Here is a 20,645-nt window from a genome sequence, read left to right as displayed (position 1 = left end):
TGTAGTTCTGCTCTACCAGACTTCCCATATATTGAGGAGCCATCGATTTGGATCTACCTCCAACCAAAAATAACCAAGGGACAAATAATGAAGGGAGGAGCAGTAAGTGGGTGGTAGGTAAAGGGGAGTGAAGGAGATTGGAAGGGACATAGAAAAGTGATTTCAAGAGTCAGTACTGATCCTCTGGTTCCTCCGCACCAAGAATGACGAATCAGTTTCCACAGAAAAGCTGCCTTGGTTGCTGTTTCAGGGCAGGTGCAATGATTTGAACACTTTCCCCCCTTTTCATTCCATGGATTGGAAACATGAGGCAGGAAGAAAGGACCAAGAAAAGGGGAAAATATGCAAGTAAATTCATGACAAGTTTTCATATGGTTTCTTTTTAATCAAATATGTATGTTTTAAGCCTCTTACTCTGTTAGGTTATATAGATAAAGTTGCATGACACAGCAACGCCAGATGAATGAGATGAGGCACAAGATTTGGTGAGTCTGTCTTCAGGCTCAATGGTGACAGTCACACAGCATATCCCATTTTTCGCAGTATTATTTGATGGATAGCAAAACACTAGCTGCTCTTGTTTTTATGAAAGCAGGAAATTTGAATCATATCTTGGAGTGCAGGGCTGATAACATTTTTTGTTTGTTTAAGCTTTAAAAACAATAATTTAAACTGACACTTTTGAGATCTTAATGTGGGAATTCACTAACCCTTTATGAAAATATATGCAAAGGATATTCTTGTCAAGGGAACATTGCATATACATTAATCAGATGACTTTGGTGTGTGCTAAGTATACCATTTTGGTGATATTTGCTGTATTTTGGTTGCTTTTAAATATCTTATTGGCCCAAATATAGGAATGTTGTTTTATGGGAAATAATAATAATAAAAGCCTATTATTGAATATATTAGGAATGTTTTTAGGCCTCCAGTGCCGAGAGGGTCAGCAGTCTCTGTTTCTGTCCCATCTAACTTCATGGAGAGCTCTTAGCAATCTTACCCTCTATTTCTTCCCTGCCTCTTCCCCTTTCTGTCCTCCTCTCTCCAATATCTACATCTCTCCAATATCTAGCAGCATTACAAACCCTTCTTTCACTTCTATTTTCATGTCTGCTTTATACCCTTCCCGCTTCCTTCACCCACTGGCAGGTGAGTGGTAGTTTTTAAAGAAACAGCAGAGAAGAACCAGGGTTTCTTCCCACACCGGTTTCCACAGGTGTTACTCATTTGCTGTGAAGGCAACTATATGATGATGGTGTGATTTTTGGTTGTTTTGTTTTGTTTTGTTTTTGAGTAATGATTTAATTTTAAAATGGTGTGCGTGTTGTGTATTTTTATGTTTTTCATCTCTGTGGAAATTGGGGAGGCTTCTTCTAAAATCGATGTCACCTTATATTTGGGCCAATTTAGGAATTAAAAGTAAATACTGTTCTAACCAAAGGACCAGATTACCAAAAGGCCTGCTGATTTTGAATTTTGGCATAAATTGTGCCAGTACAGTATCTAAACTTTACCTAAATTATAAATCATTGTTCTGTATCTTTGATTCTACCAAAAAACACCAAAAACAAAAAACAACCAAAAACTGCCTTTTGAGAATTTGGAACTTATTATAATGCAATTATCTATCAGTTAAAATTATTTTGTTTAAAGTTTTAACTCTTCTGTGGAGTTTAATAGGGAATATACAAAAATACAGTTTTCTAATAGCCTAACGATCATGATTTAAAAATTACTGAAAGTTATTGTGTATTTTAACACATTCACCTTTCTAAATAGAAATTCCCACATGGACTATTTTAAATACATGTTTTCAAGTAGCAGTCACGAACATTTAAAGACCATACCATTACCTTCACCACCACCTACCCCACAGCATTCCTATTTAACAAGGAAAGTTTCTGATTTTTATAAGTTAACATCAAGATGATGGCAGAAAGTGTTATGAGTTGAAAAAATTAATAGCATTTAAAAATTACTTATTTATTTTAAAACATAGTCCTTTTATCTACTGAAATATTACCCTTTTTCTTAACAAACTACGTGGAAACAGCATAATTAAACATTATTTAATCTAGCATACTTTAAAACGAAGGAGTAAATAATGCTTTATGTTATTGATATTTAAACTTCCAGTGCAATTAGAGGTTAATATTGATGGAAATCATAAAATAATCAGAAATCTTTTGACTTACCCTGGTCTTGTGTGATTCCAAGTTCAATTTTTTTTTTTTTTTGACATTTATTACTGTTTTTAATACTACTATTTGCTATTGGTATGTCTTTTTGACCTCTTAATTTACATTTTGAGTTTGAACAAATATGTGGACTATTTAAAAGATGATTTTTAAAGTATGCACTGTTTTCCTAGCCTAGGTTTTATATTTTTGCAATTTCAAATTAGTTATTTGTTTTTTTATAGAAACAAAGGATGGAGTATGCTCCCAGACCAGCTGATACTCCCTCTGCCCCATCACCTCCTCCAACACCAGCTCCTGTTCCTGTCCCGCTTCCTCCTTCTACCCCAGCACCTGTTACTGTGCCAAAGGTCCCGGCAAATGTAACCCGTCAGAACAGCAGCTCTGGTGACAGTATTGTGCGAGATAACCAGAAACACAAACAACTTCCCATGGACCGTAAGTTTCCCAGGGAGGCAACAATGTGCAGTTTCTTCTGTGAATTAAAAGCACTGCTAAGTGAAATATTGTTAGTTCTACTGGTATTAAACATTATGAAATATAAATAGTGGTCCTTTGTACTTGCACAGTACTTCGTAGATGGCAAAGACTTTCATCTAGTTGCTTGTCCTTCAAGTAATGCTAAGAAACAGGAAGTTCTCTCCACTCTGTTTTATTGTGTATACTTCTGCGCATATTCCAATATATTGTGGTGGTTGAATGTAGACTCTGGAGCCAGACATACTTGAGTTTGTAGAGTGAAACACCGTTTGTGGACATTGACTTTCAACAATTTGATAATCCTCCCTCTACTTCAGTGTCTGAAAAGTGAGGGAAAATAATGGCATCTTTTTCGTAGGATGATTGTGAGAATTTAATGAGGTATAATACATAGAAATCATTTAGATCAGTCGTTCTCACCCAGAGATGGTTATACCGCCTTCCCGCAGGGAACATTCGCTATTGTCTGGAGGAATGTTTTGATCACAGTTGGGTGGATGCTGCTGGCACCTCACAGGTAGAAGCCAGGGATATTTAGCAACATCCTACAATGAACAGATCGGTCCCCCACGACAGAATTATCTGGTCCAAAATGTCAATGATGCCGAGGTTGAAAAACTCTGATTTTGACCAATATGACACATAATGAGCAGTCCAAATATTTGCTGCTCTCATCATCAGTATGATCATCATAATTTTCCTGCTCCTCTTCCTCATATTTGCGACACAAACACACTCACACTCGCTTAACGCAATCAACCTGCCAATACCAGTTTCAAATTTGCCCTCCAAATTCAGGTTTTATTTGATTTAGATTTCATATGTTCATAAAATTAACTTTGATTTGTTATATGAGTGATTTCTGTGAAAACCAGATTTAAAAAGCTAAAAGAAAAGACACTGTGGCAAACTTTGGATTATCCTTGTTTGTACTGTTGAACAGCAGTGTAGGAAATTGGAAATTTGAAGGTAATTCTAAGATAATTTTTCTTATTATTTAATATTCAAATTATGTTTGTATATATATATTATAAAATGACTTTGCTTTACCTATACTGGACATGTAAAAATTCTTAGAAAACTAGAGCCAGGAAGATATTTCTTCAATACGTGTGTATGCACATGAACGTGTGTGTATGCATATGTATAAAGGATGTCTTTCGTTCTTTCAATGTGGCTTCTCCTAGGGCTCAGTTCTGGGTTCTTCCCTCCATATAAACATACTTTTACTGTAAGTGACCAATCTATTTCCATTTCTTTTAATATTGTCCATATTGTTGGAGAAGGAATGACTCCCAAATTTGTCTTCGTATCAGATCTCATCTCTGCCATTCAAATATAAGTATTGAACTATTAACTTTATTTTTTTTTAAAGGTTTATTTTTTTATTTTAGAGAGAGGAGGGGAAAGGGCAGAAGGAGAGGGAGAGAGAGAATCTCCAGCAGACTCCCCTCTGAGCACAGAGCCTGAGGTGGGGCTCGATCTCAGGACCCTGAGATCATGAACTGAGCTGAAACCAAGAGTCGACTGCTCAACCCACTGAGCCAACCAGGCCCCCCTGAATTATTAATTTTAAAGCTGAGATTGGATGATTAGATTCAAAACTAAATTACCAAATCTTTTACTTCCATTTTCATCCGACATTTTTCTTATCTCAATAAACCATAGCTACATCTATTCGGTTGCGGTCATTCTTGATAAATTTTAAGAAATTTTAAAAGAAGGTATGTATATTACTGTTTAGTTGTTCTAGAAATTCTGGCTAAATGCAATAAGCATTAGCCTACTTTAATAAGTTACTTTCTTCCCCGAAGTAGAGCTGATTTACCACCTTCTTATCCATATCCCAGCCTTACCAAAAAGTAATGGAAAAGTTAAGCTTTAGAGAAATGATTAACTGTGCAGCAAAACAACTGTGTGTGTGAGAATGTGTAAGTGTGTAGAAGTATGATATGCTACTAAATTTTCTTAAATGTTTGTGTATTTTTTTAAAAGATGCTTTTATTTTTTTCAAAGACACTTAAAAACATAGTTTTGAGATGAGAAAGTTCTGTAAATATTTTTATTGATTTCCCTAAGGAAAATTTCCCTCTCAGAAAGGACTGTTCTTTTTTTCATTTTTACCACAAGTTTATAACATTTCCCTTCTTTGATACGTCAGCACAGTAATCTTTGACACTGTGGAACTCTTTCCAGGCCTAGATCAGAGTTCATAGGCATCTAGTCCCCATTTGGAACAATCTGTGGGTCGGGACAGTTTGTTCTTTGTCCTAGTCTAAGAAACTAAGAATAACCTAATGGGAAAGAGGCATAGTTTGAATACTTTAAAGATAGAGACCTCTCCTGATAATTGTGACTCATCATTTTTGAATCTGTTTTTCATAAGTAAAAGGGTGACATTGGTATATAAAATACATACATCTCTCCCCAAATTAACATCTCTACTTGTTTCTTTGTAATAATAAATAAAATAATAATAAGAGTTTACATTTACCTACACAAAGTTCCCTTTTAAAGATATCTCAGAAGCATAGTTTCATATTAAATAAATGTATTTCTTTTTATAAAACACTATTTTCACGATAGCTTTTTTCTGAGCACGTTTTTGGAGAACAGTTTTTCTGAATGAACGTGGGGGCTTCTCAACAGTCTTTTAGAACCAGATAGACATATTTAAACGTATATTTGTCAATAGCCAGATTTCTCTTAAAAAAAAAAAAAGCCTTTTCTGTTTCCTACATTCTCTGCTTACTGCCTAGATTTCTGATGAAAATAAAATGGAAGGAACTGGAAAGTGAATACTCACTCAAAAAAAAGTTACCAAATAGTCCTAAACAAGGAAAAAAGTCAACATGCCTGTTTTTTAAAATGTAGCAGGTAGCAAGAGTGAGACAGGGACAATTCTTTTGCCTATTCAAACTGGCTGCTTGGAGCCATGGGTCATATAAGCTATTCAAATTGGTTTATCGCAGGATTCAAAAAGGTTCTCCTCTTATCACTTTTGAAGATACCAGTGCTTCAGGTATTTTGCATTTCTTCTACTTCCTTTGAAATGTTAGTCCTTTTATTTGGGTTTAATCTTTTGTAATCAGAAGTGTTAATTTCAGAAAGAGGTGTAAAGTCAGGCTGCTTTGTTACTGTGTGCTGGACCATTGCGAATGGAAACCAGAAGCCAGGAGCACAGCAGAAGAGGATTTTGTGCTCTGTGGAAGGTTATGCTGTGGACTAGAGATGATCATGCAGAGGCTAAGTTAATTTAAGAGAAGAAAATAAATCTTTTAGTGTGGTGATACTTTTTCCCTTTTACTCCTTTGAGACATACTCGTATTCTGTGTGGCAGTTTGATGAGGTGAATTAAAAAAGCTAACTAGTGGAGTGCATGTGTGCACTTAAATGAACCAGTCAGCAGTGTTCCCTCTCACCCTCAGTCTTCCTCCCTCTCGCCCTTCATTTCTCCTGTTTCTGTCTTTTGACTTCTCCAGAAGGTTTCCTGAATAACTAGGCATTAAAAAATTAGACTGAAAGAACACTATTGGTTATTTCACATTTTCATTTACTTCCCAAAGACATCAAACACTTTATGAAATATTCTCCCTGAGGAAGGAAGGATGGAAGGAAGGAAGTTTAGAAGGAAGTTTAGAAGGAAGGAAGGAAGGAGGGAGTGAGAGAAGGAAGGAGAAAAGGAAAAGAAAAAAGACAAGAAAGATCATGAAAGAGTAGTCACAAAAAGCTCCCTTAGTGGCCAGGTTATTGCCACTTGCCAAGTTAATTAGTTAACTGAATTACTCTATCAGTTCTCTACTTAATCCTTGAAGATTATATATAAATAATGTATCTATGTATATATGTGTGCATATATATATATATAGTAAATAATGTATGTCGTATATAATGTAGTGTGTGTGTGTGTATATATATATGTATGTTTTTAAATACACAAGTACATTTTTCTCTTTCCATACATTAATTTCTTCCCCATTTTACTCATAAAGATATGTGCCTATACACATCTTTCCCATGAGCATAAAATGGGTTGGGGAGAGGGATAATGTATAAGTTAATCAAAGGTAGTTTCAATGACTTTGATCATAAAGCAGCCATGAGCGGAAAGTCAGGAAATCCAGTTCTAACTAAATTTTGCTAATTAGTACTGTGATTTCGACAGATCATTTCTCCTCTTGCGGCCTCCATTCTCTTAGCAGGTTCTTTTAGGGGTTTGTATATGATGCTTTTCAAAGTCTCTCTCACTGAAAAAGTCAGCAGAATGCCTTAGTCATTCCTTTATTCGGTGAGTATTTATTGAATCCCTACCCTGTTCTAGGTATTTCAGGGAAAGCAAACAAAGCAGGCAGAAACCCGTTTTGTCTTCAGGGATATATTTTGATGAAAGGAGATAGATAAGTAAATGATTGAGTTGATAGGGAATATTATAAGTGGTTTTGGAGAACAATAAAGCCATGTGGATAGGAAGTGCTGTTGGGGAGGGGGTTGCAATTTTAAATACGGAAAATCTAAAGGAGGGGAAGACTGAGCCAAGTGGATTCGTGGGGGGAAAGCATTCTAGGCAGAGGCCCTTAATTTTGAAGAGCACCAAGGAAGCCATTATGAGCTAGAGCAGAGGGCTCTGAGAGCAGTAGAGTTACCTCAGAAAGTGGTCATCTGAGGCCTTTTACTGGGAGTACTTTGTATTACTTGGAAAGGTTTGGAGCAGGAGAGTTGCAGTATCTGACATACATTTTAAAAAGATCACGTTAGCTGTTCTGTTGAAAACAAAGAAGAGCAAGGGCTGCCGTGGTCGAGAGTAGAAGGAAGGCAACCTGTGAATAGGCCCGTGGCTCAGATTGAGCTAGTCACAGAAAAAATGGAGTAAGTGGTTGGATTTTTGGTATATTTTGGTGATAGGACTAACAGAGTTTGCTGACAGATTGGACGTAGTAGAGAACAAAGGGGAGTCTAGCAGAGCTCCATGGCATTTTGCCAGAGGAACTGAAGAAATGGAATTACCATTAACCGAGTTGTGAAGTATAGCCTACCATTAACCGAGTTGTGAAGTATAGCCTAAAAGCAAGCTTTAGGAAGCAAAGTGGTTCAGATTTGGACACGTTCTATTTGAGCTATCTAATAGACATCCAAATGAATATATCAAGTAGACGGTTGGCTTATATGGGTCTAGAGTTCTGAGGAACAGTCTGGACTGGAGAAATAATTTTGGGAGTCATCAGCTTTTAAATGGCACAGTGATCATTAATGGAGTGAGTGCAGGCAGAGGAGAGGTCCAAGGATTGTGCCCTGGGGTACTTCAACATTACTTACTGGGGGGAGGAGAAGAATCAGAAAAGGATACTGAGGAGAGGCCAGTGAGACGGGAAGAAAATCAGGTGAGTATGGTGTCCTAGAGGCCACAGGAAGAAGGCGTTTTAAGGAACGATCACCTTCTTTGTATGTTGCCGGTAGATTAAATTAAGACAGTGACTGGGAACTGACCATAGTAGTTTAGCAAAATGTAGTGGAGGGATGGGGCCCGAAGCCTATTTTTTAGCCATGAATTCAAGAGAAAATTGGAGAACAAGAATGGGAGTCATCTAGTATAGACAGCTTTTCATGGAATTTTACAAAACGGGGAGCAGAGAAATGGGCAATATCTGGGAGGGACATGCGGTCAAGAAAGGGCTTAAACGGGAAAGGAACAATAACAAAATGATAGTTTTGTCTGCTGATGAAATGATTCAGTAAAAGAGGAAGATGGATACCCTAGATAAGTAGAGGAGAAATTACTGTTGAAGTATTTAAATAGGCAGAGGACATGGGATCTAGTGCACATGTAGGGGGGTGGGCCTTAGGAGTGTGGGAGCAGTTGATCCATAATGTAGTAGGGAGGGAGGGAGTAGGGAAGGGGAAGGGAAGGAAGGAAGAAAGGAAGAGAAGGAAGGCAGAGTGCATGGGGAAGGTGCTAGTAGGTGAGGAAAACCGCTGAGGGAACATATGGAGGTTTTCTTCTAACTTCTTTATTTTATTTGATATTAGGAAAGTGAGGTCATCAGGGTGAGAATTGGGGAATGAATGTTGGAGGTTTGCAGAGAAAGAAGAGAGTAAATACCTGTCTAACATTGGGCAGCTATTTGGTCTAGGGCAGATTCTCAACCCGAGCCTTGTTGACATGGGGCTGGATAATTCTATGTAGTAGGAGACTGACGTGTACATTGTAGAATGTTTTGTGCAGCCCAGGCCTCTACCCATGGCCTGATAGTTGCATCCTTTCTCCTCCTCTCTAATTGTGCCATCCAAAATTGTCTCCAGCCATTGGCAGATGTTCCCAGGGTCAGAATTTCCCCCACTTGAGACCATGGACCTAAGGAAATGCAGTATGATTGTCAGTAAACAACAGCCTGGTTGAGGTTCATATTCATGAATTTAACATGAGATCATTCAGCATTGTTGTGTTATATTCACTGTGCAGGTGCAGGCACAGAATAAGCAGAAAGTTCGATTTAACAAGGGTTGGAGTTTTGCCAAGTGAGTACAATGAAGAGGGAGAAGAGCCAAGGAGTGATTTTAATAATTGATCATGGAATTTGTCCTGGGTGAGGATGAAAGTGAGGAAAGATGATAGGAACACTAGAAGTCCTTTTCGGGTCAAAGGATTTGGGGCATTGGGGTTCTAGAGAGAGGGACATGTGTTAGGGGTTTTCAAAAATAACCTACTCCGTGTTGGTGTGCAGGAAGGAAATCTCAGATGGAGGAAGTCCAGGATGAGCTCATCCACAGACTGACCATTGGCCGGAGTGCCGCCCAGAAGAAGTTCCACGTGCCACGGCAGAACATGCCAGTTGTCAATATCACTTACGACTCCACACCAGAAGATGTGAAGACATGGTTACAGTCGAAGGGGTTCAGCCCTGTGTAAGTCTCTCTGGGAATACTTTGCATTTCTGTGTGTAATATATACCTTATTTTCAGTTTGGTCGCTAAGATGTCTCAAATGACTCTTTAAAAATTTGGGGCCAGACTGCATTTATTCCATGCTCAGGAAATAACTGTGGATATTTATAGCTAAAAAAAAAAAATTGGAAGAAGAAGTAACTATAATTTGGTGCTACTTTGTTTTCTAGTTGATAATCAGACTGCTTATCTGTGGTCCCTTAAACAAACTGTCAGTAGTTTTGAGGTGGTAGCTTTCTTTCGCCCTCATCTGGTTACACAGGGTAGGACTAAGGTGTTAGCTGGACTCCCCAGACCTTAGAGGGTATATAGCGGAATGTTCTGCTGCCGGGTATAGATTCTCAGCCAAATAAAAAATAGATAAATTACCTATTATAGATTATAACCTAATAGAGCTTTTCCCTTAGTAAACCCATGGCAACAATTCATCTACGATCTAAAAATTTGAAAATATTTTATGTGTATTTGATACAAGGAACTATTTAAATAATACATATTTAAGAGAATTTTATAAACTCGTATACCCACATGACTGAAAAATGAGATACATTGGTTAGTCAGTTGCCTGGTTACTAGAAAGTTATCCGTTCCCCCTATGAAACACCCTATTTCAGGGAATTGGTACTTAGCAATAATGATACTAAATACAGTCGGCTCCTTTTTGATACTTTATAATCATCTTCTATAGCCTCAGGGTCGTCATCATGAAAGTCCCTCTTGTCACTGCCTTGAATAAGCACTGTAGTACCATTTTACAAGAGTTTCATTGTATGGAACACTTAGAAAAGAGAGGTTATGGCATATATATATGTGTGTGTATATATATATATTTATTTATTTATTTATTTTTTGAGAGAAAGAGAAAGAACATGAGCTGGAGGGGGGTGGGCAGAGGGAGAGGGAGAGAGAGAATCCCAAGCAGGCTCAGTGCCCAGTGCGGAGCCGGACGCCGGGCTCAACCCCATGACCCCGAGATCATGACCCGAGCCGAAATCAAGAGTGGGACACTTAAACGACTAAGCCACCTAGGTACCCCTATCTAGATAATATTTTTAATGCTATATTTCTCTTTCTTTCTTCATGTTTTTCAGGACTGTCAATAGTCTTGGAGTATTAAACGGTGCACAACTTTTCTCTCTCAACAAAGAGGAACTGAGGACAGTCTGCCCTGAAGGGTCCAGAGTCTTTAGCCAAATCACTGTACAAAAAGCTGCATTAGAGGTATGACTTGTCAACCTAAGTTGGTGTTTGTCTGCATTAATCAAGAGTGTGGACTGTGAATTGAAAGCTCTGAAATCAACTGTTTATGTCCATAGTGGTCAATTTCCCTTTCATACAGAGCTGAATTAAATTTGACTCTACTTTTATAATTGATTACTGGAGACCATCAGTGACCATTTGCAGGGAGATTAATTTATCATAAATGCTCCTCTAACATGAAGCTTGGAACATACGCTTTTGGACATTTAATGAAAAGCCTAATGTTCTCATTTTATATGCATTAACTACTTCTGTAGGAATTTAAATTTTGACACAATAATGGACATTCACTTCCTGGTGAGTAAATGCCTTAAGAGGCCAGAACTCTTTTGCCTGTTCTTAATATTTAGTTTGGAGATTCTAGTAGGCTACTGGTTACAAGGTCTTAAAATCCTGGCTGTGGGTCTTAGGTCTTGTTATGTATTTAAAAATCAGAGGGAAAATATTAGGTAGGAATCATTGAAAGAGAGACTGCTGAAGAATAATTATTTAGTCATAGTTGCAGGTAGGAAAGGAGGAGAGGAAATGTTTTCTAGATTGAATATCCTTAAGCTTCCCATATCCTACTCTTCTTAAAATGGGCTGTGTAAGGGTAGTAGTTTCAAACTGTTATAGCTCACAGCTCTTAATAGCTTTCATGAAATTATACTTGGACTCAAATGAAAGGATATTGGCTTTGGCGTAAAATTGATACATAGTTTTCTCTAGCAGGTATATCCTCTAAATTCAATAGTGAAATAACTCAGAGTGAAATGGCTTCATGAATGCAACCCTGTAACCACTCTCAGGAGAAATTTTTATCTCTTGGAAACTTTTCCTACAACATTGATCTTGGGAGTTCCATATTAGGTGGATCTTGGGCGTACTCTGTATTAAGCTTTCTGTATATTGAATATGAATAAGGATTGTATCTTTTCTGAGGCAGTTTTTTTACCATTACACATTTTAACTCTATTGAGAGTGTATGAATTTCCTTCTCAAGGGTATGATAGAAAGTTCCAAAATTTCTGAATTCCTTTGAGTCAGACTGCCTGTAATTTGCCCTCATCACCCACTTCCTCTTGGTCTCTCGCTTCCTTTCCTCTGGATATGAATGGAGGTTCTTCATCTTCCTCAGCTGCCCTCCCACCACACCCTTCTCTTGCATCTAGTCCATCTTTTAGATGACTCACCTGGGTTGCCAGAAACTTCCACTGATGAGAGCAGAATAAGGAGGGTGCACAGGGATGGTAGGTAGAGCATGGCAAGGAGAAAAGCTGCCATGAGGTCAGAGGGTCAGAGCCTTCCTGTAGTCTGAAGGGAGCTTGGTGTACCCTGAGCCCAGTCTTTGAGCCTAATTTAGAATCCCCTAAGGGCAGATCTCGCTTGACTTAAGAGGGTTCTTCGATAATTTACCATCTTATTATGCTTATTGTACACATATCTTATTTCTCCCAGGGAATCTGGAGCATTCCACATACATTATTGACTTATCCTTATCATGTCCAAGTGAAAGGCATGGTGAATGAATTGCCTTCAGACACCTCATAAATGAAAAAATGATTAATGTGATGTATTAGTGAAGTCCAGGAGCATCACTCTATATGAAGGGCAGCCTTCAGTTTTCCCCAAGAGATATTCGAAGGAAAACAAAGGACTCTTACCCTGAACCATTTCATTACAGGACCCGCAGCCTGCACAAACCCATAGCCATCTTGTCTGAACCATGTTTGTTTTTCAGGATAACAGCGGCAGCTCCGAGTTGCAAGAAATCATGCGGAGACGACAGGAAAAAATCAGTGCCGCGGCTAGCGATTCGGGAGTGGAGTCTTTCGATGAGGGAAGCAGTCACTAATTTGTTTTTAAACTCCATTTAAATTTGTGGCATTATTCCAACATGCTTTGTTTTAAGAAGCCATGAAGGGAATGTCAGATTCTTATTTCTCGGAATACTTAAGTTATCGCCATAAAGAAACAATGCAAACATAAGTAAGCGGAGGACTTGTTTCCTGGCCCATTATTTTTATTAAAACTGAGTAGTTTTAAATAGCTGTTTTGCCCTTGAGAAATATTTTGCCTGCTTTACCCAGGTGAGGTTTCTTTCATTGGATTAATTATTTCATCCCCCATCTCAGTGTGTAAGCAGGCAGCTTTTAACAGCGGTGAATTTATTTACTGCAGCAAAACAGAGATATTGCCCGTGACTTAAAATCGAAATAATTTCAGTTTTGCCCATGACTCTGGTGTCTGTCATTCAGAGCGTAGCTTACTTTAGGCTAGCCTCTGCTTACTTAGGTCTCTTCTTTGACATACTCAATGATAGAATATTTAGATTTATTTAAAGTTCTTAATGCCAACAGTTTTTTTAAAAAAATCAAAACATTTAATGAACTGTAGAATACAACAAGGCCTTGGACATGCAAATATAAACCTATGGAGCATTCCCAAGACAATTCATTTGTCATGGCTCTGTTGATCACAATTCCTTGTATAGCCTGTATTTTGATTTAGTTTATATTCTGCTTATTATCTATATTGTGTTCTTATATATGAGAAAGCACAAGTGGAAAAGAGATCAGATGCAGTCAAAATGTGTCCCAGAAAGTAGCCCGCATTGGTGTGCATTACAGTATTTTGCTTAATGAAGGCCTCGGTTCTGAATATTGATATGAGTAGTTAAATGCATATTGGGGCCATTTTATGTGTTTATCTGTGTCAAGTTTTTCTGATAATAAGAAACAATTAATTTACGTATATTTTAATCCTGTGAAAGATTCTAGGTAGAGAAAAGAAAGATACTTAACCTTCAACAAATGTTATTTTTGGAAACACAATTTTTGTCATTAAATGTTATATTATTTCACATATATAAAACAGATGTTATGTAAGAATGTTGTATATTTTAACATAAATCCATTTAGAGAGATTATCTAGATTCATTAATTTTCATAGTGCCTTTTTCACATGAGTCAGCTGGAAAGTCTGCAATAAACAGTATTTGCTGTATGTTAATAAATGGCTTCTGTCTCATTGGCAAAAGGGATCTTTGGTATGTAGACTGCTGATCAGGGTTGAGCAGAATGGGAAAAACAGAGGCCCACTCTTTTTTTATTTTTTTATTTTTTTAACTGATTTCCAGTATAGTTCAGCATCTAGTAAGAGCTGGTCACAGTGGTAAAAACAAATGTATGACAGCAGTTATGATTACTAAGTGCTTCCACAGAAGTGCTTCCTTAGGTATCTATAGTAACTCTGTGAGTTGTATTTTATAGACAAGGAAACAGCTTCCTAGGGTCTCATTTCCCCCCAAATTATGAGCGATACGGGAGTTGCTCATCTTACCTAAAACAATGCCCCTTGGACAAAGTGAAACAAACATGAGAACGATGAAGGTTACTCTAGATCTTTTCCATGTCATACGTACTGACACGCATTTATAACTTAGCCCTTATTGAAAGTCTCTGAAAATGGAGAGATAAGACAAGAGAAAATAGAAAGGTTAAAATAGCCTGAGTGGAATGTGGCATATATGATATTAAAAGAATTGGTGTAATTCATTAAGATGTCTTTATGCTCTAAGATTCCAGTGGAAAATAACACAGTGGTGGCCACTGCAGGAAGCAGTTGTCTTCTTCCGGGCTGTGGGGACAGAGGGAGGAGTTGGGGGTGCCTGGGTGGCTCAGTTGGTTAAGCGACTGCCTTCGGCTCAGGTCATGATCCTGGAGTCCCAGGATCGAGTCCCGCATCGGGCTCCCTGCTTGGCAGGGAGTCTGCCTCTCCCTCTGACCCTCCCCCTTCTCATGCTCTCTCTCTCATTCTCTCTCTCACATAAATAATAGAAAATCTTAAAAAAAAAAAAAAGAAGAAGAAGAAGGAGTTGGGATTCATGGAATTTAGAATCTTGAGGGAGAGGTACTGCAGAGTTTGGATCCAGACATCTGGGGAGTTTGGTCCCTGGCACCTGAGAAGTTTAGAAGAAAGACCCCACAGCTGGTAAACAGACCTCTGAGAAGGGGGCACACCCTGTCTGGTGCTGTGGCCTCAGGAATTCAGAGAAGAATTCAGTTGAGAAAACCCCACAGAGGTGGAAATCAGACCTCAGGAGACCATGCCAGCCAGCTGGTACTCAGATTTCTGTGAGGGCATAATGAGGCTGCTGTGGGGAGTGCAGGAAAAAACCAACAAACTGGTAACTGGAACCTACTGGGGATCAACTGCTACTTATAGAGTGAAGAACCATTATTAGGGTGATGTTACTATGAGCGGGAAGTAAAACAGAAGGGAGAAGGTGCCTTGTGCCACTCTAGCTTCCCGTCTCCTTATAACATACTCTTTGGGCAGAATCTGTTGGGAACACACCTGGCAACGGTCCAAATCACAAAGTTGAGAAAAGAGGGGCAAATTTGAAAAAGCTCAGTAACCAACCCATTCCAATTCTGGCTACTTAGCCTGTATACTTAACTTTTCTATGCATATTTGAGATTCCATATAATCCTTCTGAAAAATTCATACTTTTACCTAACAAGATGTAATCATCCTTCTCTGTTACTTAAAACAGCATTTAACAGACAGAATTGGTTAAACAGGAAAAAAAAACACTGAGATATCACAGAGGTAGTGATGATAGGAAGCAGCTTCCATCCCTTGGGCTAGGGGAGCAAAGGGATGGTTTGGGTTTATCAGCGTGTAGAAGCCTGGGGGAAGGGCCCTAGAAAGCCTGCACTGAGAACCCTGGGGTGAGTGCTGTCTGGTGTCGGTGCTGGTGCCTCAGGAGCACGAAGGTGAGATGCCCTGAGGAGCTGGGACAGAAAGCTTTGAGGAGCGGATTCTGGACAGTTGACGCCGGTATCTCTGAGGGGGTGTCGTGATGCTGGTTCTGAAAACGTGGGGGGGGGGGCGCAGAGACTAGAAACTAGAATCACCTGCTACTGAATTAATTGCTGCTGCCAAAGTGGAGATCTCTTGACTGGTGTTAAGCCATTTGATGATGGCGTGGCCTTCGCGTAGTTTTCTTCTTGTTTCTTGATCTTGGTGTTCATCGAGCTTCTTGGGATTGCGGGATCACAGTTTTTATTAAATAAGGCAAAATTTTCAGCAATTATTACTTTTCTTTTTGGTCCCTCCTGCCTTTCTAGCATTGAAAGTCTCCAATTGTATGTATATTAGGCCATTTGAAGTTTGCACGTATATTGCATGTATATTAGGCCATTTGAAGTTTCCCCAAGTTCATTAATGCTCTGTTAATTTTTCCCCAGTGCTTTTTCTTTGTGTTTCATTTTGGGTGGTTTCTGTTGCTGTCTTCCAGTTCAATACTCTTGTCTCCTGGAATTTCTAGTCTCCTTTTAGTCTCTTTCATTGTATTTTTCATCTCAGACATCAGAGTTTTCATTGCTAAAAGTTTGATTTGATATTTTAAAATATCTTCCATGTCTGTTTGTTCAATAATTCTTCTTTGACTTTATCAATCAGAGAATACAGTTAAAATATATGTCTTAATGTTCTTGTTTATGAATTCTATCATATGAGTAGGTGAGTTTTGATTGATTTTTTTTTTCTCTATCATGGGCCTTATTTTTTTGCTTCTTTGTATGCCCAGTGATTTTTAATTGGATGAAAGACCTTGTAAGTTTTACCTTGTTGGATGCATTTGTATTCCTATAAATATCTTCCTGCTTTATTTTGGGATGCTGTTAAGTTACTTGGAAAAAGTCTGGTTCTTTCTGATCTCGCCTCTATTAGGTGGAAGTTGAATAGCATTTGCATTAAACCTAATTTTATCCCACTATTGAGACAAAACCCTTTTGAGTACCCAAGCTATTGTTCCATGAATTAGGATGTTTTCTACTCTAGCCAATGGTAAGAACTATTCCTGGTTCTGTGTGAGCTCTGACAATTGTTCCTCCAAGCCTTTCAGGGAGTTCTTTCCTCGGCCTTGGGCCATTTTCTCATACACTTGCACTGATCCATACTCAACATAAGACTGTGGGCATCCTATAAAGATCTCCCGAGCTCTCTTCCCGGCAGCACAGCTTTCTCCTCTCGTTACTCTGGGCTGTGAAACCTTAGTCCCTTTGTCCTTGCTATACTTTAAGCTTTGTGTTTTCAACTCAAGGAGTCTGCTTAACTCCACCTGGGCCCTCCCTCCCTGCACTGAAGGTTGGAAACAACCTCTAGGCAGAAAGCTGAGCAATTGTAGGGTTTTTTCACTTGATTTTCATCTTTCAATGATCACAGTCATTCAGTGCCCACTGTCCAATATTTTGAAAACTGTTCTTTCATGAATTTCATACATTTGGCCTGTTTTTTGTTTCAGGCTTGAGGGTAAATCCAGTTTCTCTGATTCCATCTGGGCCCAAACTTGGAGTCACCTTGCTTTTTAAAGTACATATTTCACTGAATACAGATATCTAGGTTGCCACTTTTTATTCTAGAACTTTAGAAGTGTTATTCCACTGACTTTTGGCTTACGTTGTTCCTAATGATAAGGCGGTCAGTCATCATTCATGCTTTTCCTTCTGGCTGTTTTCAAGACTTTTTTCCAGTGTCTTTCATTTTCAGCAGCTTGATTATAAAGCTGATAGATGTAGTTTTCTTGGTATTTATCCTGTTTGGGATTCAATGACTAAGTCCTGTTTTCCCATTGTTGAAGCCCATATTCCTTCCAATATTTTTTCTGCTCCTTTCTTTCTCTCTTTGGCCTCCTATTACATGTATGGTAGGCCACTTGATATCATCCCAAAGATCTCTGAATCTCTTAATTTTAAAAAAGTTTTCCCATTCTTCAGATTGGAAAATTTGTTATTATGTATTCAGGTTCACCAGCTTTTCTACCCCTACCCCTGTGATCTTTTTTTCCAATATGCTGTTAATACAAAAATTTTTTTTGTCAGTTACTGTATTTTATTCTAGGATTTACATTTCATACTTTTATTTAGCTTTCATTTCTCTGCTAAGACTATCTGTTCAGTCATTAAAATATTTCTCTTTAATTTTTTTAATAACTTTCTTTTATTTCTAAGAATACATAAAACCTACTTTATAATCCTTATCTGCTAAATCTAGCATTTGGGCCATCTCAAGCTCAATTTCTATCGATTGCTTTTTTTCTCCCCCCACCCCGTGGGTTCTAGTTTCCTCTTTCTTTGCATGTGTAGTAATTTTTTATGATACACTTGGCATTGTAGAGATGTCTTCGATACTCTAGAACATGTTATCTTTCTTTGAAGAATATTTATTCTTGTTCTAGCAAGCAGTTCTACACTGGCTGATCACTTTGAACTTGTATAGCTTTGGTTTTATACTTTTCTGGGATGGTCATGATGGCTCAAGTTGTTTCCCAAGGTCTTCTAACTTGATGGGACTTTATCTACAAACTCTCGCTCTTCTACATATCTGGTGAGGGCTTAATATTCAGCTTTGTCTGTACCTGTCAAGAGTAGTTTTTACTGTGGAGTCCTTACTTTTAAGGAATTTCCATAAATTTTATGGATGAATTTCCAGGTTATTTTGTATCTCAGGTGGATTCCCTAAGTGTTAAAAGGTGTTCCTTTCAGTATTTTCCTCTAAGAAAATCTGTAGGAAATTGAGATTCATTTGTTTTCTAAAAGTAAATTTATGGAGGCTACACTAGGGGTTATGTAGAGATCTCACCAGGGCTGGGTCTGCTCACTTTCCTCTCAATGCTTACACTAGCAGACTGGAACAGTATTCGAAAGTTTGGATTCAATAAAGGGGTTTCTATAGAGACTGGCTGTTTGTAAGTAGGAGAAGACACTGTTCATTCAATAAACATTTAGTAAGCGTCTACTTTAAGAATTGGATATGAAGGAGAATCCTAGATACAGCCTCTGGAAAACATATAATCTAAAGAACTGTGCAGCTTGCATTATTTATCCCTGGAGCTAGTCTTACTGATCTCCTAGGGGCTAAAGTACACCCTAAAACCAGCAGTGGGGGGTTTTCTAGAGGCTGTGATTTTCTTTTGTGACATTTAGTTTTTCCCAAAGGGCATTCCTCCCAGTTAGTCTAGTCAGAGATCTTTGTAGAGTTATGTAAGAGCCCCTAGGAAGGAGGTGGGAGGGGCAGGCAGGTACCATTCTACCACTCTTCTCTGGGGGCTTCTTTTCCTTATTTAAGACAAAACAAAATTTAAAAAACAAAAAGCTGCAGTTGCTATAGGCAACTCCCAGAGAAAGGTGGTGTTTCCAGCAGTCCTGGGTCCCGAAAAGAAATGTCAGTCTGGACTCACATCTTCCCCCTCCTCACCCACTCTCTCTCTCCACCATCTTGTTTCCTCAGTGTCCTCTTGGCTGCAGGCCTCTCCAACATCTACTCCCACATCACCTTACAACCTCCTTTCCTGGCCTCTTGTTTCCTTTCTGTCCTCAGAATAGAGGACAGGAAAGAGGCTGAAGAAGCTGGTGCTCTGAGCTCAGTTTTATGGGAAGCACTCAGTGTTTTGGTGGAGAAGGGGCATAGTTACCAGGCAAAGAATATCTTCCAGTATCCAAATATTTGGGTTTACCTTGTCAAATTTGTAAAAGGTGATAAAATAAAAAGCCAGTAAAATCTGGTAAGCTAAAAGGAGTTACTAAGAGCTACACTTAGTAGGCTGTAATCTGAATTGGGGAGAGATACAGCTATTGGTTGCTATGAGAGGGCTAAAGTCCTGAATCTGGATTTCTGTATCAAACGGGATATTTTAATAGCTGAGATGCTTCCTGAAGAGCCTTAGGCACACCACCTTTGCTTTGGTGTGGGGATACGGTGGGCAATGAATCAGGGCTCCTGCCAGGCCCAGATGGTCCTGGTCCAGGCTGGTCCCATGGGCTCTTTCCTTCCTGAGTGTAGTTCCAGACTCTTGGCCCAATTCCTGCTTCTTTTCTTGTCCCTCAAGCCTGGCTGTGGAGTGAAACATAATTTGTCCTACTTTAGTCATTCCCATCATCCCCCCCCCCCCAATGAGCACACAGTCTTTCAGATAATGGAAAAACAAGGAATAATATATTCACACGGTGAGAAATTAATATCTATACCTGGTCCTGTTTTAAAGTTTCCTACTTTAAGCTGGTATCATATGCTAAGGCTTTCTGCCTCCCATCTAGTCTAAGGGAAGGGAAAAAAAGAACTGAACTCAGTGTTCTAAGATCTTTCACATATAACCCCACTTTACAGATGGGGAAATTGAGACTCAAATATGAGTCAAGTAGCATATACAAAGTCACACAGTAAGTAGAAGAACTAAATTTGGACTGAGCTCTCTTGGAGTTCTGTATCGCCTGCATTATCTTTACTCTCAGATATCATAGGTCAGTGTAGAAAAAAATTGTAAGCATAGAAAGCATCTTTTCAAGACCTGGAATTTTATATAGTATACCACTGTATAAAATAGGTTAAATCAGAGTTTCTCTTGTCGAAGCTGCAGAGAGGAGATTCGGAGCCTCATTTGGAAATCACTGGCCCACGTCCCATAGATTCCCTCCTCCACAAAGACCCTTGCAGGTGAACGTGAAGGTGGATTGGGAGCTGACCATTCCACGGCCACAACTAGACTTGGTCTCAGCAGTCATTTACATCTTTGGGAAATTTCAGGTGGCTGACCACCCCTTCAAAACAGCATAATAATGTCAGGAAAATTGCCTTTGGACATCCTTTCTTAGTTTTTTTTTTTTTTTTTTTTTTTTAGAGATTTTATTTATTTGAGAAAGAGAATGAGTGATGGGGAGGGGAAGAGAGAGAGTGTGTGAGAAGCAGACTCCCCTCTGAGCAGGGAGCCCAGTGTCCTGG

General features: G+C 38.7%; 1 protein-coding gene across 8 annotated transcripts in view; it reads left to right on the top strand.

The window, feature by feature from the left end:
* EPS8 (epidermal growth factor receptor pathway substrate 8) overlaps window positions 1–13,933 on the top strand; it is a 199,053-nt gene extending 185,120 nt beyond the window's left edge. For 5 of the 8 annotated variants that reach the window (XM_032391804.1, XM_032391803.1, XM_032391805.1 and 2 more), the window contains 4 exons: window positions 2,426–2,639; window positions 9,401–9,581; window positions 10,712–10,841; window positions 12,601–12,714. In XM_032391804.1, the coding sequence (XP_032247695.1) occupies window positions 2,426–2,639; window positions 9,401–9,581; window positions 10,712–10,841; window positions 12,601–12,714 (639 nt within the window). Of the gene's footprint in view, window positions 1–2,425; window positions 2,640–9,400; window positions 9,582–10,711; window positions 10,842–12,600 lie in introns of all 8 variants that reach the window. The other 3 variants (XM_032391808.1, XM_032391809.1, XM_032391802.1) reach the window with 2 other exon arrangements.
* Window positions 13,934–20,645: the final 6,712 nt, after the last annotated feature.

This window comes from Phoca vitulina, unplaced genomic scaffold (genome assembly GCF_004348235.1).
Source record: "Phoca vitulina isolate PV1807 unplaced genomic scaffold, GSC_HSeal_1.0 scaffold64, whole genome shotgun sequence".
In the NCBI taxonomy this organism is placed as follows: domain Eukaryota; kingdom Metazoa; phylum Chordata; class Mammalia; order Carnivora; family Phocidae; genus Phoca; species Phoca vitulina.
Note: the sequence above shows the minus strand (reverse complement) of the source record. Positions and strands in the feature narration are given on the sequence as shown.